At 39.8% G+C, this 22948-nt stretch overlaps 1 protein-coding gene across 1 annotated transcript in view; it reads left to right on the forward strand.

Moving 5' to 3' along the window:
• The window catches only part of LOC120937015 (collagen alpha-1(XIX) chain-like), a 343287-nt gene that overhangs the window by 128161 nt on the left and 192178 nt on the right, over positions 1 to 22948 (forward strand). Inside the window, exons 3-4 of the mRNA XM_040349912.1 lie at positions 5485 to 5553; positions 13150 to 13249. Of these exons, the coding sequence (XP_040205846.1) occupies positions 5485 to 5553; positions 13150 to 13249 (169 nt within the window). The remainder of the gene's footprint in view (positions 1 to 5484; positions 5554 to 13149; positions 13250 to 22948) is intronic.

Genomic DNA, 22948 nt, shown 5'->3' on the forward strand with positions numbered 1-22948 from the left:
GGGTGTTCAACTAGTAGTGGGTGCCCTAGGGAATTGCATCTGTTAAAAGTCAAGTATGTATTAATTTACTCTTATGTTCCCTTCAGTGTGTTTTTCAAGCTCCCCTGGTAATCTTTGCCAATTAATGCATAAAGTTATATTTAATCAAAAATTTACTCTAGTTTGGATTTTTTCATATTGCAGAATTTCTTTTTCTCTAAAGGATATAGAAAACCACATCAGTTAAGCTCTGGAGACATCATTCCAGCTTCTCTCTAGATGGTACATTTCCACAATGCTCCCCTCTTTGCTGAAGAAGTCACCACATACACCAGCTTAAAAAAAACAATGCTCCTAGCAACAACTTTTGAGGATTTTTTTTTCTGCTTTTAGAAGAAAATAGTGTTATTCTATGTATCTATGCACACTATTTTAGTCTAGAAGCGTTTTAAAGCTTCAGCTTCTAAGAACAGAATAACACTGTATTTTAAATCTTTTTGCATTTTTGGGAGCGATTTGCTAGCAGAAAAAAAGCTGAAAGCTCTTAAACTGCTGCTAAAAGCTGGCATACAAATAAGGAGCATTTTCATCCAGGGATTTTCTGCCATTTTTTATTGGCCTATGGGGCCTTAAACATATTCTGGAAAAAGTCCTGTTTTAAAACCTTACTAAGATGAAATAATCTCAGTGATATTCAAACTTACTGGCTGCCCTCCTCCTCTTTCTTACCCTAATACAAAAAAATAATAAATGCTACTCATTTGCTTGATTAAGGTGGCAGTAAGCACACCTGTGTTATATAATTTTCTTTACTTGAATCAGCCGTAGTTACCTTTGCTAATGTTATGCATTTTCATGCCCTAATTTGTGATATTGTATCTTCATGTACTGTCACAGCAATGTACCCTTATCTTTTTCAAATTGTACCATACCTTTTGTTAAATTTTAAAATGCTAAGGGTGATATTTGTCAATTCTGTGACAAGAAAAGGCAATGCTAAACAGGAGAAGCGAGATTGATTTGTGACAAGATTTTAGCCTGAGTCATACATTTCTCATTTGGCTACTCTAAAGTTGCACTTGTGGCCAAATTAATCCTGGCCCTGACTTTTCTTAATTCTACTGTTAAAAGGGGAATTTGTTTTTTTTTAGTGTTTAAATCTATCTTATCTTTTAATACTAAATCCTTCTCCAAACTTTTTTGGCCTCTTCTTCCCACCACTAAGCTGATCTAACCCTCCGACTAAGCTCTTATATACCTAGTTCTGCTAGCATGTCCAGCTGGCAAAGAGGCATTGATTAGTTAACCACTTCCATACAAAGCACTTACGTACCTTCCTGCCCAAGCCAATTTTCAGCCTTCAGCACTGTCGCACTTTGAATGACAATTGCGCGGTCATGCTACATTGTACCCAAACAAAATTGGCGTCCTTTTTTACCCACAAATAGAGCTTTCTTTTGGTGGTATTTGATCACCTCTGCGATTTTTTTTTTTGCGCAACAACTAAAAAAAGACCAAAAATTTTGAAAAAAATTAAGTTTTTATTTTCTGGATTTTTTTTGTAAATAAGTAAGTTTTCTCTTTCAATTATGGGCACTGATATGGTGGCACTGATGGGCACAGATGAGATGGCACTGATGGACATCGACGAGGTAGTACTGACGGGCACAGATGAGGTGGCACTGATTGGCGGCGCTGGTATGCGGCACTCATGGGCACACATAGGCGGCACTGATGGGCACTCATGGGCGGCACTGATGGGCACTCATGGGCGGCACTGATGGGCACTCATGGGCGGCACTGATGGGCACTCATGGGCGGCACTGATGGGCACTCATGGGCGGCACTGATGGGCACTCATGGGCGGCACTGATGGGCACTCATGGGCGGCACTGATGGGCACTCATGGGCGGCACTGATGGTCACTCATGGGCGGCACTGATGGGCACTGTGGGGCGGCACTGATGGGCACTGTGGGGCGGCACTGATGGGCACTGTGGGGCGGCACTGTTTTACTTGTTGCCAGTCAGTGCCCATTTGTGGGCACTGATTGGCATCTTTTTTTTTTTTGCATCTTTTTTTTTTTTACTTTTTTTTTCTCAATTTTTTTTGTTTTGCCCTTCCTGGTGGGCATCCCTGGTGGTCCATGTGGCGATCCGAGGGGGGGCTGCGCTGATAAACAATCAGCGCGAACCCCCCCTGTCAGGAGAGCCGCCGATCGGCTCTCCTCTACTCGCGTCTGTCAGACGCGAGTGAGGAAGAGCCATCGACGGCTCTTCCTGTTTACATCGTGATCAGCCGTGATTGGACACGGCTGATCACGTGGTAAAGAGTCTCCGTGAGAGACTCTTTACTGAGATCGGTGTTGCGGGGTGTCAGACTGACACCCCGCAACAACGATCGCCGTGATGCGCGCCCCCGGGGGCGCGCAGCGGCTAAGAATCCTGAGGACGTCATATGACGTCCAGTCAGGATTCTACAACCACTTTGCCGACGTCAATCTGTCATTGGCGGGCGGCAAGTGGTTAAATTGGTAAATTAAGTGCCAGTCTTTTGGGTGTACCTTCTCTTAATAACAAGTGGATATGGGCTGTTAACTGAATTCAATGATCAGCAGAATGAAGGGTAGAGAACATCACTTTGAAAAAGGCAAGTACAAATGAGTCCAATCAACACTATCTTTTCATTCAAAAGCTTTATTTGGAGCAAATACAATTTGTATATGTAATGGTAACATATGTGATTTGGCACATCAGGTAACGTGTCAGTCTTAACTTGGAGTAATCCAGGTGTATACCAATTAGAACATGGTAGGAAATATCTGTTCTACAGATTTTACACATATAATACCATTTGCCCTTGCACACAAGTGCACCAGATAGACTGAGTCTGGTGGTGGCCCAGAAAGCTGGGTTATAATTGAGTATACATAGGTATTAATAGTGGTTAACCATAGAGTCAGTGTTTTGTCAACTTGGGTACCTAGATCAGGGACTGTTTCCAAGCCTTATGGAAGAGGCTTCTAAATTTGCCATAGGAACAATTCCCCTTTTGTTGGTGGGTACTTTGTCACAAGAGTTATGTAATATATTTGTTTGGGACTTTTATATGTATGGTGTTGTAGCTTGTTAGTAGTAGTATTGTATGGGAAATTCCTTATTGTGGGAGGATGAAGAGGATCACAATAGAAAGGTTCAAAACTCAAACAAAAAAGGGGAAGGAAGAAACAAGAGTAAATTCTAAATGTGGTAGGATGGTAATGCCTGGGGTGACTGAGAGGGGGATAAAGAGGGAACAGGCGGAAGAGAATTAAGGATTCCATTCTCCTCGGCCTGAAGGTGTCAAAGATATTGCATATATAGTTTGATCAAGAGCACTAATTTTGTTGTAGAGAAGTAGTGCCAACAGAACCAAAGTTTGGTGAATTTGGACTGGTTCTCCTTTGCTTGGTGAACAAGCTCCTCCATTTCAGCAGTTTTCTTGATAAGTTGGAACCACTCTGTTATAGTTGGGGGGAGTGGGTCATGGGCGTGGTATGCACATTTTAGCTGAATTTACTTTTATGCATGGCCAGGTAACAAATGCGTTTTTCGGCATTGCGCAAAATTGTGCTGGGGAATAGTCTAAAGAGTAGGTCATTATTGGGTTGGTAAGGTGATTTCCTTCCCGAAAGGTTGGATTAGTGGGCACAATTACCATATGTTTAAGAGGAAACAGTCTGCTTCATTGCATCGCCAACATTTGGTTGAGACTGTGGGATAGATCTTGTGCAACCAAAGGGGGTGGTCCTATACCAACTTGAATATATTTTAAATCCATTTTCCTGCGTTAAAACATTAAGTGTTCCCATGTGGATGTATGTGTAAATATGTTTCCATTCCTCCTGTGTGAAGTCTAAGGATGGCTCTTGTTCCTATTTGTGGCTAGCTTTATTAGATTTGGGCTTATGATCAGACAACAGCATTGAGTATATGTCAGAGTTTAAGTGTTTTTGCAGTTCCTGTTAACTGCAGATCATTTCCAATGGTGTGTGTTGGCGGAACCATGTCAGGGTTAGTTTAGGATTATTTCGGAAGTGTCAGATTTAGCTCTAAATCCAGAAGGGAAAAGTTTAATTTGTCATATAAGATAGAAAAGGTAGGGTCAGAAGGTTTCCTTTGGTCAAAGAAGGTTTGGTGTGCGGCCAGATATTGGTGAGAAAGGAGTCAGATCTGGGGAGGTATCTGACCAATCAACACTTTTTAATCAATTTGCTTTGCTCTTGAGTATATCCAACCATCCAGTTATTGCATTTAACTAAATATATTTTTTATGCTATGCCTTCTATATGATCCATAATACCTACAGTATATATTCTGTCTGTGTTGCTGTTCCCTTTTCCGCGTTACTGCCACACATTGAACGAATAATCTTTCTGTTTTGAGCTTAAACATGACTTTGTCTTCTGGTTTTGTCTGCATTTGCAGTGTTTTCTCCTCCAGCCATGTTTGTGTTTTTCTGTTATGGGTTTTCTCAGCCCATCTTTTCCCTTTTTCAAGAATCTTACAGCAGACTTCTATGAAAGCCTCCACTTGTACATCACAGTGCAGAACATCACAGCAGAGGCCACATGCATTGCAGTTGTGTTATCTAGAAAGAGAGGTAAAGGAGATCCATATTACATAAGTGTAAACATGGCCAAAGGGCTGTTACTGCAGTGAGAGGAAAGACTGGCAGCAGAAATGCACATCAGAAAAACAAGCTGGATGAGTTATGGAAGCATTTTGGTAGAAGCATCTGACCATGGTTAATAAATGTGAATTAACAGATGATGCATGAGCATCAATTACATAGGAAGGAGACCTATAATGTAAACAAGCCATAGAACACCATGTAAAATATAGGTGTACAACATACTTTTTTCCATAATCTATGTCTCATAAAATGATCACTTCGTTCACACCTTACAAAAATTAATTATGGTTAAGTTTGCAGAAAAAATACTGGGCTCCTACCAAGCAGTACAGTTTGAAAATTCTATGGAAACTTGATTGTTAATTGTGGATTGACCTTGCATTTGTCAGAAATTACAAAGATGCAATAATATTCCACAGTCATTTTAATATTTTTTTTCAGTGTTAATGTTCCTGCTTGTGTGATTGGCTCACTGATTTTTCCAGAAATATGCAAAAAGATAGTCAGATTTTAGGCATCCTCTGTGACAAATTACATTTTTGGTGAGATACTCTCAAAGGGTTAGTAACATCTAAAGTGATTCAGACCCTGTATTTTCCTCATTGGAACCCTGCAAGTGCACCAGCTACCGGTAAATGAAAAGTCACTCCCTATCAGATTTACTTTTCGAACAACCAGCTTTTTTCTTCAAAGTAGAAACTGTTAGAAGTTTTAAAATCCTTACAAGGTAGATTGATCACCCAGATGGGATTTTTTTTTTTTAACTCGGCAAAAGTGGAGTTGCTTTTTAAGGCTTAATTTTGTAATACAATGTTTTCTTTGTCATTGCAGTATGCCCTGTTCTTAAAACTGATGGTCTTGGGTTTAGACAAGGATACAGGGAAAGGCTGGAATTTTCAGGTATGTAATACTATTTTGATCGTCTTATGTCTGGAAAACAAAGTTTACCCAGGGCACTCAATACAGAGAAAGTTATTCGAACGATCATGCTTTGACTTAAAGAAAAATTGAAAGTAGCACAAACTGCTAATATATTCTGATTTTATTAATCTCTGTGAGCAACTATTTTATATATATATATATATAAGGACATAACTGATTTTCTGATAAATATTTAGTATACTAAACATCAGTTATTCAGGGTTTCTTATTTTAATCAACAATAAATTGAGCTTAAAAAATGCCTAAAGTGTACATCTAAAATGCGGTTTATTTTAATTATTTAGCAAAAGTCTACTACATCCTTTTTTTTTTTTTTTTAATTTATTTTTTGCACTCTCCTGGCAATTCTCCAGCTATACCACACAACTGGTAGTGCATGTGCATAATGAATACTTATTTTTTTCTATGTATTTTTTAATATAAAGTTTTATATCCATTGTATAGCAATCGGGCATTCCTGACTTATCATGCAGATATTGCTGGCCAGTAACTCTCCTGATCCAGCAATTCCTACACAGATTCACACAGGAATGTTCTATTTTGAGTCCATTCAAGGTATCCCTAAAAATTATTGGCTTTTTTTTGTTTTTTGTTTTTCTATAGATTTTTAATGAAAAATTATGCAACTTGCAATCACATGAGAAACCACATAGATGCAAAATAAATCTGAGGAAACGGGACCAGTTTCCTTAAATGTTTGCTCTAGGTCATTGGCTGTTTTTTTAATATGAATTAATAAATTAATTTTGGACTCTGTCATTGGGTCTTGCACTCCTCCTTTCATTAGTGCATGTTTTTTTTTTGTAACTTGCTAGGTACCCTTGTCTAGCTCTTTAATTATTTTTTGTCCTCACTACTTTGTATGAGCTTCCATTAAAGTCCCAGTGCTTCCTTTGTTGCTTTTTTTTTATTTTTTTTTAATAAGGGGCTGGGTTATTCCTTGAAATGAGTGGCTCTTGTGACTCAGGGGCAAGGGCTATGCACTGCATTACTGGTTGTTCTTCATATCTAATGATAAACTTGCAAACCTTTCACCCAAAGGTTCCCATTTCACGAGCGTCACAAATCCCAGGAATATTCTGCAAACTTAAAAGTATAGTGAATTTCAACAAATCGGTGCTTGTTTTTTTTTAATTGTTTTTTTTTTTTTTTTTATGGTAAAATTTAAACTTGCCAGAAAAATAAATAGAAGGAAAACAAGTTTGTAGCTAAATCACATTTTAACGTAAAACAAAATGGAGGGGGCAAACCCTTTAAACCTTTATAACCAGCTACTCGGAGCTAGTCATGAGCACACTAAAATATTTTGTTACGGGAATTTTGGTTTCGTCCGAAAAAATTGTTACTCCCGAAATTCATCTTTACTTTGTTTTGTTAAATGCATTCATTTGAAAATTCGAATTAAAGTTGAATCTGTCAGTTGAAAGCTTATGGTGTCTGTCTGTTCTAAGAATTTACGAAGCAGCTAACCTGTACGACGCTGCGATCGTAAATTTCTGGTCGAATTCTCCATCCACAAGCTGTAGTAGAATTCTAATGTTTGACGAATAATTATAATTATTATTCCTCTATAGCCTATGGGCGGAGCATTTGACTGTAAATGTCCGCTTGCGTTGATCGTATGTTTTTTAGCTGGTTTGTCAAGTATTCATGTCTATGTCAAATCTATTCTCTGTCGAATAATCTTGAACTAATAGATTAGGTACATTTGACCGCAGGTTTGATAGACACAGATCGCTGTGGCCACCATTGTCGAATCTTCAGTCTATATCGAACTGTTGTCGCAATGATACAAAAATATAATGCATATGAAAATAAAGCTTTATTTCGGCTCTTTTGGATTCCGGATTCTGCGCGTTCATTGTTTTGTTAAAACCAACACGAAAATGTCTACTCTGGGCTCCTTTTTCCAAATGTCTTTGAAGCTTATCTCGAGGCAGATACCAAGCTGCCCTCTCACCCAATTCCACTCTAACTGATCCCTTGACAAAAAAATTAAATGCATTCCTTGCTTAAAGTCACTGTCACGTGAAACTCCTGACCTCAGTCTTATCTCTTTGGTTTTCATGTGGCAAGGGCTTTCTTTGGGTGTCCGCGACACTGTCTGCAAGATGTGGACATTTTACTATGGGTTCAGCGGTGTGGTTCTCTTAGGATCCAGAAGGGGTTGAAGGGAGAGGTTCATGTTATACATTGAGTATTAGCAAATATTGCTAGATTAAATACTCAATCACCTAAATGATGTGTGTGAACAAATGATGCTATGAAATGTGTTAAACAGGGTGAAGCCATTTTATTTTTCAGTGTTCTCCCCAGTTTAAAAGTACTGTACACTGTTTTTTCTTACCAAATTAGGTAAGGTTTATAAATGGAAGACATTGTTACAAAATATGTGCTGAAAAACTTTGGGTATTTACCAAAAATTAGTCATTGTTTTAAGCTCTGTGTACTTGTGATGAATCATCTTCTGAGGACTGAGGGCAATCTAAATGTAAACTTTAAAATGACAGACATTTTTTAAAGCTATATTTGTAAAATACAAACAGGCAGACAAGAGGTAAAAAAAAAACATGCACAAAGAAGTGAAAGGAACTTTAAAATCTCTGAAGAGACAGACAAAACATGTGCTGTACATTGTAAATTATGCTGTTACACCCTTTTTAAACTTCCCATAGCCATTTCTAATAAACACAAATGTGTGTGTGTGGATTGTACCTTTTACCTTGGTTCAGGGAGATTTACTAAACAATGAAAGTTAACGTTTTTACATACTGTAATCTTAACAAGCAGTTAAATAACTTGAAAATAATCCTTCGTTGACACCTGTAGCTGTTTGAACTGTTAGGTTCCATTCACAGCTATGTGTATGCAACCGTATCTGCGTATTTTTGTGCAATTGTGCAAGATTTTACGTGTTGCATTTAGGTCAGCCCATTCACTTCAACGTTCTGTGTATGTGCAAAAGAAGTGCATGAAACTTTTTTTTAAATTGTGCCTTACCAAACACATGGTACTTTTGCTACTATTCATTTTGAAGTATGCATTAGTTGCTTTGGGGTGCCATTAAAAATGTATATTTAAGAATTGCACACATTTTCGTGCCTTGCAGGAACACTTGCGATTTTTGTGTGCATTCTCCTATTGCATAAATGTAAACCTAGCCTTAGGTAAATTCATCCTTACCACAGGGACTTTAGTCCCCATGCACACACGGATTAAAAACGCCTCTCCATAATATTTTTTGGCCCCATGCACACACAGGCTTTTAGGTGCTGTAGGTGGCATGGGCGTTTGCAAAAAAAACAAATCAGGGCCAGCGCTTTCCAAAGACCAACATTACAGCTGTAAAAACATCTGGCGTGGCTAAACGTCAAGCTTTTTTTTATTTTTTGAAATGTCCAAATCATTGGTTCCCTATGAAAGCCATCTTAACTGATTAAACTTACAGCCAATTGATTTGAAGGGAAGTCGCATCCAAATCAGATCATCATGATCCGACTAGTGGCATGTGACTTGTGCTCTGAGGATTTTGAAGGGGAACCCCACGTCAAAATTAGACCACACCAGACTCTTCAGTCTGGTATTGATATTTAAAGGCGCCCCCCAAAAATCCATACTAGACCCATATCCAAACATGCAGCCCGGCAGAACAGGAAAGGGGGGGCTAGCGAGCATCCCCTCCTGGACCATACCAGGCCACATGTCCTCAACATGGGGGGTGGGTGCTTTGGGGCAGGGGGGGGCTAGGTTTACATATGTGCATTGTGATAATGCACGCAAAATCGCAAGTGTTTCTGCAAGGTGCTTTTGCAGGTGCACAGTGGTGCCTTTTAATTCTTGAAGAAATATTCATTGTTGATGACACCCCAAAGCAACTAATGCACACATCAAAAGTGCCAAGTGTTTTGGTATAGCACAAATTAAAAAAAAGATCATGCACTTCTTTTGCACATGGGGCAGACCATTGAAATGAATGACATGACCTAATGTGATATCACAAGGAGCAGAGTCTTGTGAAATGGCCTCGCCCCATTGCTATACAAGAACCAGCAGAGAACTGGAGCCAGAGTCAAAGGAGGACCAGGTCAGTGGCGGAGATGACTGGAGGAAGAAGCCAGAGGAAGAACACACCACCAGGGGGAGAAGACTGGACGAAGAAGTCGCGTTGAAGATTTTTAATAAAGGACTTGTGAAAACCATCTCTATTTTTTATTTACACTTTACGGCCTCTTTTTGGGGTGACTGGATATGGTTACAATGTACCCCATACTTGCATGAGAGGGGCCAGGATCTGAGTGCCCCCTTGTTAATGGGTTGCTTCCAGATTTCAAAAAGCCCCCTACCTGCAGACCCCCACAACCACCATCCAGGGTTGTTGGGAAGAGGCCCTTGACCAGCCAGGCTGCATGCCTGGATAGGGTCTGGTATGAATTCTGTTCTTTGGGGGGGGGGGGGTTGCATGGGGTTTGGTGTGATCTGAGGGGCCCACACAATTTTTTTGGTATTTTGGCATGGGGTTCCCTACCAGACTCAATGGCCAGTGTTTAAAAAAATTGACGTGGGATTCCCATTTAAGATCCCCAGAGCACAAATTGCATGCCAGGAGTCTGATCATGATGATCCAATTTGGATGCGACTTCTATTCAAATCAAGGGGCTAAAAGACAGGTCAGTTAAGATGGCTCTCATAGGGAACCATTGATTTTGACATTTAATGAGACTTGTGCTCTGTAGTAAGAGTGGAAAATAGAAAAGACAGATAAACGTGCATTAAAGCCAGTGCAAGAAGCTACTAAAAGCGGGTTTTTACAGCCACTTTTTCCTGGCATTAGTAGTGGCTTTGCATCTCATTTTTCATATGCCCTGTGTGCATGAGGACTTAACGTAAACTGTTTATATTGTAGAGCTGTCAGGTTGGCAACTTTCTGCTGATAGGGAAAATAAGCAGAAAGAAGCTGTTTCCATTATCTCTGACTTTTAAAGATAACTTTCTTCCCACTGCCTATAGGTACAATGTGAATGGGGGCTTGTTTTAGCGTGCGTTTGTTCAGAACATGTAAACACTTTATTGTGCATAGTCTGGGCACATATATGCCTTAATAGCCAACGTTCTGTAGCCTTGAATAAGGCAAGATTATTAGTTCTGTAAAGTTTTTCTTTGTCTTTATTTCAAGACAAGAGCTGCCTTTGCTTGACAAACATAGTAATACCCCGACAGAGGTTTTAACACTTGCCCACAAAAACTTTTTTGTTGCAATCTGCCTCTGCAGTGAAGTGATCTACCATCAGGAGCCAATCAATATAAACTAAGAGGGAATCTTTAAACAAGGAAATTTAAGAAAGGTGGTGTTTTGGGACAGCCTTGTGGTATAACTAATCTCATAAAATGCACAAAGTATTCTAAAATGTCATAATTTTATTACAAAAACATAAAAATGTATCATCGGGTGAATAAAATGTTTTTAAGCTTGGTATTTATCTGATTACTATTAGCAGATATTAAGTCAGATGAGAGGCTGAAACCCTAAAGTGACTGCGACTGGGAAACGCAAGTTTGACTACCATCATATGTTGACTATGTGCATTGATGTGTATTTTTTTCACCTGATATTAAATGTAATTTTGCTGCTTTTGTAATAAAATTTGACATTTTAGAATACTTTTTGCATTTTATGAGACTAGTTTTACCACAAGGCCATCACTAAACACCCACCTTTCTCAAATTTCCTAATTTGTGTATACATTATTAGGTTGATGACCTTGTGGTATAGAGCTGGATTAGCCACCTGTGGATACCCCTTCTAAACCACCTTTATGTGACATTAAGATGGAATCTTTCCAACAGAGACCACAAACTTAACATTGATATGGCAGTCTTTTAAAGCCACCTAAAAGCATTACCAGTTTATAACCTTAAAACCCATGTATTTGCTCCCATTTAGCCCTGAAAGTAACTATTTCTATAGCCTTCACTTCCAACGTAAACTTTAGACGTGTGCACACTGAAATATTTTATTTTGGATTTCGGTTTCGTCCGAAAACTACATTTTTTTTTTAGCTACTCCCGAAATTAATTTTTATTTTGTTTCGTTAAAAAATGCATTTGTATAATAAATCCGAATTAATAAAGATTGAATTATGGTGTCTGTCGGATGTTCTAAGAAGATTTGACGAAGCAGCTAAAATGTACGACGCCGCGCTTGTACATTTCTGGTCGAATGCTCTGCCCACAAGCTATAGTAGAATTCTAATGTTTGACTAGTATCGGTATTAAGTTCAGCACTAACACAATAGTGGATTAATGGCAGATGAAATGAAAAAGCTAAGTTGAACTATAGCTTGCTTCGCTATCTGTTCTGCTGCTGTGCTTGATTATTAATTCAGGTTCTCTGTAACGGACCAGCTAAGATTGACTGTCTCAAATGATTCAGTGTGTCTCTCTACTAGCAATTGTAAGGTGAAAGTAAGTTGGCTGTACGTATGTACTTGAGTTTTAACTATTTTATTGCTCCTCCTCTTTGGTTACAATCAGCCAATAACATTCATCATCATCATCATCATTTTACTTCCCCCACCCATTCAAGCAGCGACCACTAAAAGCTCTTTTACTATTGTCTCTATAATGTTGAATTTTTTCTCTGTCGAATAAACTTGAACTAATAGTTAAGTTAGGCACATTTGACCGCAGGTTCGATAGACGCAGTTCGCTATTGTTACCGTTGTGTCGAATCTTCTATCTATATCGAAATGGTAAAATAAATAATTTTTTATTTCGGATCTTTCGGATTCTGTGGGTGGGTTATCGTTTTGTTAAAACAAACACGAAAATCCCAGAAATGCATTTGGGCAAAAACGAATGCACAAGTCTAGTAAACTTTGCTCCCAGAACAAAGAAAGGCTTGCCCATCCACAATACCACTCGCTATTGAGGTAATCTCATCAGCCCACATTGGCACTATTTTTTTATTTGATAGTAATATAATAGGGAAGGGAGTGGGGCAAGTCCTAGTCCCAGGAAAGGTTTATCATGAAAGTCAGAAAAAAAATTCTCGTAATGATGGAATGACCTGGGCTGCTGATGCACAAATAGATTTTCCAGATATTACAAGTACTGGGGCGTGTTTGTGATGACTGCTTCTTGACACGATTTTCAGTATAAAACCTAAATAAAAAAGTGTAGTAGCTTCACATTAAGCCAATAAATCCTATTTGTGAATTGGTTTTCATATTTAAATGATCCATGCTGCATTGCCAGTTTCGGAGAGAGCATGATTATGGCTCTGCAGCCCTTTTTCTTCCTTTTAATGATTTCATACATTGTCAAATTTATTTGAATGTTACATTTCTGTTGGTAAATGGGGCTTATTATATTTTCAGGAACATAAATATTTGTATCTTCTACAAGGATTGTACACAGCAGGTCTTGTGTCTGTTCTGGAAATGTCTACGATATGTTTTTTGACAAACAATTGGAAATATTTTTGAACCATGTCATTAAGTACTATTATGTGCACTGCTTTATATTTCAAATGACTTGATTGCTTTTTTTCTACAGGATATGACCTCGCAGAGCATTTTTCTCTGAAAAAGACATCCTGTGGAGGCGAAAAGACATGTTTTAAGCTAGGAAGCACTCCTCTGATCAAAGACACACAGTGAGTAATTAATATTTCTTTATAATACACTCAGGGAAATTGAAATGAAGTGGTGCTGGATTTTGCTATATATTCTGAGATATTGAAATGAACTGTATGTATTCCTTTTAAAAATTATATATATATATATATATATATATATATATATATATATATATATATATATATATATATATATATATATATTTTCTATCAGATATAGCTTGATGATCACTAACACTGCATACAATAAAGCTCTGAAAACACCCAATGAATGAAAACGTTACATAATGTAGATGTCTTTAAAAAATATGCTATCTTTAGTGCTAAAGTGCAGTAATAAGAATTACGAACTAAAATGGACATTTAATTGGTTGATATCTAACATTTCTACAATGATTCGGTTGAAATTTTATGTTCAATAACTTTCTATTCTCTGGGGTTAGTATAAGAATGGTGCTGAAGCTATCTGTCTGCGCCATAGGCATGTACAGTAATAGGATATAAATATGTATCTTCATATGATATTTAGATGGAGAAAGAGATGAATTTAATTTGACTGATTTGAATATGAGCTGGTTTAGCTACCCCTTTGACACTCGGGTCATATTTTTTTTTTTTTTTTTTACAATGAATATGCTGCAGTATGATGCTCACATAATTGAGCATTATTTAAAGGGGTTGTAAACCCTTTTGTTTAAAAAAAAAATTGGTCCCAATCCCTGTCTTCTGGGGCCCCCCTGCAACGAGAAACCACCTAGGAGAAGCGCTCTCCTTGGGGGGGTTCCCATGCAGGGCAGGCCCCCCAAGTCCATCATTTGCTTCCATAGACACATGATTTGATTGACGAGCGGAAGCCAATGGTTGCACAGCTATCTATCAAATCAAGAGCCAAAACAATGGGCAGAGAGGGTGAGCATGTCCCCAGCATGGGAATTACAGGGGGTCAGGTGAGTAAACGGGGGGTGGGGGCGCGGACACCGCAAGGTGTTTTTTCACCTTAATGCATAGGATGCATTAAGGTGAAAAAACACGAGGATTTACAACCCCTTTAACTTATTGATGAATAAAGAATAAATCATGAATCATATTTACAGTACACGGAAACCAGAGTAAAGACAGATTTCTCTACCTGGTTATAGTTAAATGCTTGGCTATTTTGAACAAACTCGGCTCCAGTGTTTTCACATGAAAATATGTAATAGAATATTTATAAAAATGTGAGGGGTGTACTCAGTTTTGTGAAATACTGTATGTATTGCATTTTTTGTCATCCCTCATATTTATAGAATTGAGCCAAATGGTTATTTCACAGTCTAAAGGCAAATATAAATTTCTCTAAAGAAACTAAAGAGCTGGGCTGTCCTTGTCCATAGACACACACAGTGCTGGTAAGCCACACACCCACATCCTCCTCACAGGAGTTCAACTGACGGCAGCAGGACTCTATGGCTACCGTGTAATGTAACTCAGTGTGAATGGGGTGTAGGTATGTTAAATGTGGTGTTAACACTCTCATTCACTCACACTGGCCACTGGATGTTCAACATGGCACCTTATAGCAACAAACTCTGAGGATCTAAAAAAAAGAATTGTTGCTCTACATAAAGATAGCCTAGGCCAGGGGTCTGCAACCTTTAAGACATAAAGAGCCACTTGGACCCGTTTCCGATGGAAAAATAAACAAACTGGGAGCCGCAAAACCATTGTGACATTTAAAACAAATATAACACTGCATATATTTCTTACCCTAATGCTATATACAGGATCGTGCAGTCAGCTGTCAATCTGAAGAAAAAAAGGATGTAATGTAATGTAACACACATGATATAGGAGTCTGTTGCCTGTCTATCTTATTTCACTCCTTTTGCATAAAAACATTTACGGTCAGTCAGTGACCCATACCTGCGCTGGGCTCTGTGGTTCCGGTGGTGCTGGGCTCTGCGGTGCTGGGCTCTGCGGTGCTGGGCTCTGCGGTGCTGGGCTCTGCGGTGCTGGGCTCTGCGGTGCTGGGCTCTGCGGTGCTGGGCTCTGCGGTGCTGGGCTCTGCGGTGCTCGTCTCTGTGGGGCTGCCGGGCTCTGTGGGGCTGCCGGGCTCTGTGGGGCTGCCGGGCTCTGTGGGGCTGCCGGGCTCTGTGGGGCTGCCGGGCTCTGTGGGGCTGCCGGGCTCTGTGGGGCTGCCGGGCTCTGTGGGGCTGCCGGGCTCTGTGGGGCTGCCGGGCTCTGTGGGCGGGCTGGGCTCTGTGGGTGGGCTGGGGCCTGCGGCGTCACTGTGAAAATGATTAATCTCAGCGCGCACAGGCTGAGTGATATCAAATGCACTCCGCCTGTGAGAAGGCGCCGTACAGAGAAAGCAGCGGCTGTAGTAGAGAGCCACTGCTTCATCTGTAGGGCGCCTTCTCTCGCAGGCGGAGTGCATTTGATATCACTCCGCCTTTGCGCACTAAAAAAATGTAGCGGCTGAATCCCACCACTGGTCACAGTGCACCTCCCGGAGCTGCGGCAAAGGTTCAAAAGAGCCGCATGCGGCTCCGGAGCCGCAGGTTGCTGACATATGGCCTAGGCTATAGGAAGATTGCCAAGACCCTGAAACTGAGCTTCAGCATGGTGGCCAAGACCATACAGCGGTTTAACAGGACAGGTTTCACATAGAACATGCCTCCTCATGGTCAACCCAAGAGGTTGAGTCCACATGCTCTGCATCATATCCAGGGGTTTCCTTTTGGAATATATGTACGAGTGCTGCCAGCATTGCTTTAGAGGTTGAAGAGATTGGGGCTCAGCCTGTCAGTGCTCAGACCATACACTGCATAAAATTGGTCTGCATGGTTGTCCTAGAAGGTAGCCTCTTCTAAAGATGATGCACAAGAAAGCCCACAAACCGTTTTCTGAAGACAGACTAAGGACATGGATTACTGGAACTATGTCCTGTGGTCTGATGTGGTCTCCATTTGGAGACTGGGCCATTTTCACTTAGGGGTGTACTCACTCTTGCCAGCGTTTTGGACATTATCCACTTAAGGACCACCGAACGCCGATATACGTCGATAGAATGGCATGGCTGGGCACAATCACGTACCTGATAAAGCCCAGTCGCGGGCGTGTGCGCCCTCGACCCGGTCCGAAGCTCCATGACCGCGGGACTCGCGGACCCGATTGCTGCTGGAGCGCCGTCATCGATCATGTGTTCCCTAATATAGGGAATCGCAATCAATGACATCAGACCTACAGCCACACCCCTCTACAGTTAAAAACACAGATGAGGTCACACTTAACCCCTTCAGCGCCCCCTTGTGGTTATCTCCCAAACTGCAATTGTCATTTTCACAGTAAACAATGCATTTTTAATGCATTTTTTGCTGTGAAAATGACAATGGTCCCAAAAATGTGTCAAAATTGTCCGATGTGTCCGCCATAATGTTGCAGTAATGAAAAAAATCGCTGATCACCGCCATTAGTATTAAAAAAATATTTTTTATAAAAATGCAATAAAACGATGCCCTATTTTGTAAACGTTATACATTTTGCGCAAACCAATCGATAAACGATTTTTGCGATATTTTTTTTTTTTTTTTTTAACAAGAATAGGTAGAATAATACGTATCGGCCTAAACTGAGAAAAAAAAGTTTTTTTTATATATTTTTGGGGGATATTTATTATAGCAACATGTAAAAAATATAGATTTTTTTTTCAAAATTGTGGCTCTATTTTTGTTTATAGCACAAAAAATAAAAACCGCAGAGGTGATCAAATATCACCAAAAGAAAGCTCTATTTGTGGGAAAAAAGACGCCAATTTTGTTTGGGAGCCACGTCGCACGACCGTGCAATGGTCAGTTAAAGCGACGCAGTGCTGAATCGCAAAAAGGGGCCTGGTCCTTTACCTGCATTTTGGTCCGGGTCTTAAGGGGTTAATGGATGTGTATGTTATTTTGAGGGGACAACAAATTTACACTTATACAAGCTGTACACTCGCTACTTTACTTTGTAGCAAAGTGTCATTTCTTCTGTGCTGTCACATGAAAAAATAAAATATTCACAAAAATGTGAGGGGTGTACTCGCTTTTGTGAGATACTGTATGTCTGGCCACCTATGATTTGATATTGTTTATTTGTAAGTCCTTAATGTGGACCTTTCTGTAACTTTGAAAATCTACAAGATTACATTCCTAATAGATTGTCACAATATACAGAAACAGTGTTGATTTTCCTAAAATCTGTACCTTGTATCATTAAAGACAGTCATCAAGTTCCAGGCTTTACAGTGTGCTGCAGGCAGGAGAAAGCATTTCCTCAATCTCATCTTCCCCAGTGATTAGACTGCAACATTTAACTTTTTTATCCAGTCACAATGTGAGAGGGTGTAGCTGGGAGACATGGGTTAACACAGCCAAAACCTGCATAGACCAGGATTTGCTTGAGTGTGGAGAAAAAAAGAAGATAATGAGATTATCAGGCTGGGTTCTGTGACCTTTTTATGAGCAGTAGTATATACTTGTTTTACACTATTAACTCACATTATTTGGCCTACATGCAACTAACATGGAAAAGTATGTCCGAGTCTCCTTTAGGATGGAGGAAGGGAATACAGGAATTAATAGGAACTATACGATGCAAAAGGACCATTTTATATAATTTACATCCACCCTCTTTTCTCTACAAATAATAATTTTATGTATCTTCAAATCCATTAAATACTGTCTGGCAGCTGTATATAGCTGTACATTTTATAGATGTGTCTCTGCATTGCATTAGCTAATAGTTCTCTTTGTCTTTATGTGCATCCTATTGCTTAAACATCTAAAGAGATGTAACTTAAATAGAAAATATAGCATTATAAGAAACAGCATATCTAGTAAAGAAAAACGGTATGTAAAGTGCAAAACCATAAGTGGCAATCAACATAAAAGGTGCACTGCACGCCAAATGGAAAATTTAACATTGAGATGCATAAAGAAAGCATAGCTTGCCTACTGAGTGGTTTGTTATTTATTTTTTTATTGAAGCATTAGGTGTGCCAGTCCCACTCCTTTCTTCTAATTTTGATCCTGAAATGCGCAGCAGGTAGTAATTTTAGAGCACCTACTGAAGGATCTTCAGTGCCTTTAACATAGACCATGTCTTATGTAAATATGCCAGCACTAATACATTTCTCAGATGCAACAATCAGAAGCAAACCTGCCTTTATGGTTTGCTTATGATTGGTTGTCCAGAAAGCAGACAGAGGAAGTTGCACAGTTCAATCTTTGGGAAGTACTGCCCTGGTGTCATCCTATGGATCCTGTGTATATGCATGTAAACCATTGAGTAAAAGTTTGTTCCCTTTTCTTGCTAGCCTTAGTAGCTCACTTAATGTTCTCAGCTATTGGCACAAATTGCACTAAAAGTTTATCTTTTTTTCTTGGGTAGGGTGAGAAGGGTTAGAGCCTCTTTCAAGTCCTTAACATTTTACATGAAGATTTCCTCTTTCACACCAGTTAAACAGTCACAACAGCTATTAAAACACTTTTGTATTAGAGTGGGAGAATATTATAATTTTATTGCATAGCATTATGTTGAGAGCAAGAGCTGAGGTAATTTAATTACATTATCAGTGAAAAATTGTTATACCATTCCCAACTCTACACAAAAAAATAAATAAACCTTGACCTTCTGGAACGCATCGCACTTGCGGTTGGAACGCATCGCGCATTCGCAGTTGGCCGCAATGTCACTTCCGTAGCATTCTGTGATAGGGAGCAGAATATGACAACACACCGGATACACAGGAAGGAGATCACGGCTCTATGCAATTCAGCGGTGCTCACTCCTCTTGCCTCAGATAGCAGGGATTGGCGTATAACACGCACCCACGATTTTCCCCTGATTTTAAGGGGAAAAAAGTGCGTGTTATACGCTGATAAATACGGTCCTTGTGTTTTTTATTACATTTTGTTGAATAAAAGTTTTAATACTTATTTTATGGTAGTCTCTTGTGAAAAGTGGACAGTCCTATTTCTATTTAAATGTTTTTCTTTTTTAAACATATACATGTTGTTGTCTTTTTAGGATTATTTTCTTCTGTTCATTGTCACTTCATACTGTATTTATATTTTTTGTTCTTCTGAACAGTCTTTTTTTTATTTTACTGCTGCATGCATATATGACCAATACAGGACATTCATTTATCCCAAGTTTGGCATTATTCTATTAATGTCTGTTGTGGGGTGATGCTTCAGTCTCTCTCCTCCGAATGAGGCTTGGTTATTTGATTTACTCTGAACTGAGGCTCGGTTATCTACTACTTTTTCCACAGCCATTTTGTTTTGAAAACGAGGCTTGGCTGTTGGGTTGATATTATGAGCGTCCATCTTTACACAGAAAACAAAGATTGTTTTTTCCTAATGGACGGACAGCTTTCACTCTCTGAACGAGGCTTGGCCATCCGTTTAAAGATAACGGTGGCCCTAATGAGATGCACCTTGATTTATGCTCTAGGAACAGCTGTGCTCTTAATGATACGGATTATACAGGGTATGTGTCTCTGTGTGTGTGTGTGTGTGTGTATATGTATGTGTGTGTATTCTTTCAGGATACAGAAAATACGCTGTAAGTTACGGCGGCGTAGTGTATCAAATATACGCTACGCAGGACGAAAAGATGCGCTGAGGTACGTGGATCTGGCCCTTAGTTTCTATACATTGTATTTACCACTGACCCATATATAGAAACATTTTATGGACTGTTTGTTATTTAATGTGTTTGCACCATATTATTGCTCGCCTAGCAGAGCAATTTATATTTTTGTACACAAATAGTTCTGTTGTGTTATTGCCAGCAGCTTTTTGGTCATTTATAATTTTTGTTTTCACCCGTGCAATTTTTTCCCCATTAAAAATTATTTGCATAATGTAATGATTACAGCGCAGCATTAATTTATTTCCATTATATCCAACACGATTTTAGCTTTATATGGTCTTGCAGGTAATGCGCAAATCAGTTAATTTGCATACTGTTAAAGCAAGTAGAAAAGTTTGCATCAATAGCTACCAATCAGTTTTGCATTGGTCAAACTTACTGCTTTACTAAATAACACTACCTTAACTTTCAAGATAATCTGCTATCAAAGCTTTTGATGCTTGTTTATTTTATTTGAGCCGTTTCTAGCTCAGACAATGGAGCATGGTCTATGGCTTCACAACTTGGTGAATAAATAAACTGCAACAAATGCACTGGTTGAGATTTATGACTTTCTAGATTAGAACTTATTACAAGTATGTAGTAAAGGCAAAGGATAAGCATACCAGCCAGAGGATTTGAGATGGGAGTTGGGTGACGGCAGGGTGGAAGAGGGGTAAGTGAGAGCAAGGTAGTTGAGAGTGGGGTGAAGTAGGGATTGTGGGGTGGGAGCATTGGGATGGCAAAGGCTGTGATTGCTGGGGGGAAGTGGATGGGGATAGGAGAGTTATTGGGAGACATGGGGGCAGAGGTGACAGCTGGTAGAGGGAAGGAGGCGGCAACAGGCAGTAGTGAATGCAGGCATGGTACAGGGAGAGGGACTGAGCCTGCAGGCATGGTACAGGGAGAGGGACTGAGCCTGCAGGCATGGTACAGGGAGAGGGACTGAGCCTGCAGACATGGTACAGGGAGAGGGACTGAGCCTGCAGACATGGTACAGGGAGAGGGACTGAGCCTGCAGACATGGTACAGGGAGAGGGACTGAGCCTGCAGACATGGTACAGGGAGAGGGACTGAGCCTGCAGACATGGTACAGGGAGAGGGACTGAGCCTGCAGACATGGTACAGGGAGAGGGACTGAGCCTGCAGACATGGTACAGGGAGAGGGACTGAGCCTGCAGACATGGTACAGGGAGAGGGACTGAGCCTTCAGACATGGTACAGGTAGAGAGCCCGGATCCAGTGCTCTGTGTGGACGGAAGTCAGAGCTGGAGGAAGGTGGTGTGCAGCACGGAGACATGGCTTGTGGGCTTTTAGGCTGGGCGGACCTGCACCTTGCAATGCCACTGGGAGGAGGAGGTGGCGGAAATAACACTGTCTGGAGGGGAGGAGGAGGTGGTCCTCTTCCAAGCGACGTCACTTCCGGTAACGGTTACCGGAATCTGAGCATTTGGCTCGGTATCGGTGCATCCCTACTAAATATAATTTTCTGGATTGTGTTTAGTTGTGTGTTTTAGCAGTAATGAAGATGTTTATGTGGTGTTAATCATCAATATCAATATACACTGTGGCGCTTGCAAAAAAAAAAAAAAAAACTTATGTGAGCTATGTATATTAACTGCTTTGAAGGTAAGAAGGGCTTCCATTTCTAGCTATATTGACTGGGTTAGTAAAAGACACTACTTTTCCCATGGCACCAAATTTAACAAAAACAAAGGCATCTAGTGTTGGCATGTGAGAATCTTACATTTCATAATTATGGGAGACTGTTGGCAGTTAATACAGGTTCTTTACTTTCAATATCTGAATTATTATTTTTATTTAATACTATGTTTTTGTTTGCCTTCAAAACAAGATAACAAAAATATATTAAATCATTAAATTTTCAGATTTTTGCTTTTTTATCACCAGTCTAAAACTGATATATAAAGTAACTAATTGCTTGCAGGAACACAGTCTTGGCAACAATTTATCTCTCATGGTTAAAACTTTCATTCCATGCTTACACTATTACTAATCTTTTAAACTCAATGTGTATTCAAGATGACCCAATATGTTACCCTCCTGTGCCGAAAAGCATGCTGAGTTTTATTAACACAGGCCTTCATAATAATTCTTGAAACATATGAGCTGTGCATATTGTGACTTCTTTTCAGTTGAAGAAAAAAATCTGCAGAACATTATCTCCTAAGCATGTGGTGTTCAATGGCTTGCGTTCATAGTAATGCCATTTTAAGCTGTCAGAAAGATTCTCGGATGAAGGCAGCTGAAAGAGGCTATACTCTATAGTGTAAAGAGCAGCTAGAACATGTAAATATTAAATGATTCTTAAAGAATAATATATTGTACTGCATTGATGAAAATGCATCACAATCCAGAGGTATACCTTTTAGATTCATTGTCCATTTCGTGCCCCTGTATCCCATGAAAGTGCACATGCAAATACCAACATGTTATATTCATTTTGTCCTGGAGACACAACAAACATGTTCAACAAACTCTTGGACAGCACATAAGAACAAGATATGTTACGCCGCTGTAACTTTGGGCGCAAGTTCTGTATTCAGAAAGAACTTGCGCCCTTATTTACGGTGGCGTAACGTATGTGTGGCGGCGTAAGCCGCCTAATTCAAATGGGGATGTTGGGGGCGTGTTTAAATTTTACTTGACCCTGCGTTTTTGACGGGTTTTTTTAACGGCGCATGCGCCGTCCGTAAAATATCCGTGTGCATTGCTCTAAAGTACGCCGCAAGGACGTATTGGATTTGACATGTAGGTAAATGATGTACAGCCCTATTCACCAACGACTTACGCAAACAACGTAAAATTTCAAAACTCGGCGCCGTGAACGACGGCCATACTTAACATTAGCTACGCCTCATATAGCAGGGGTAACTATACACCGAAAAAAGCCTAACGTAAACGACGTAAAAAAAAATGCGGGATGTACGTTTCTGAATCGGCGTAAATACCTAATTTGCATATTCCTCGCGCAACTATACAGAAGCGCCACCTAGCGGCCAGCGTGAATATGCAGCCTAAGATACGACGGTGTAAGACACT

Source organism: Rana temporaria, chromosome 4 (assembly GCF_905171775.1).
Source record: "Rana temporaria chromosome 4, aRanTem1.1, whole genome shotgun sequence".
Classification (NCBI taxonomy): domain Eukaryota; kingdom Metazoa; phylum Chordata; class Amphibia; order Anura; family Ranidae; genus Rana; species Rana temporaria.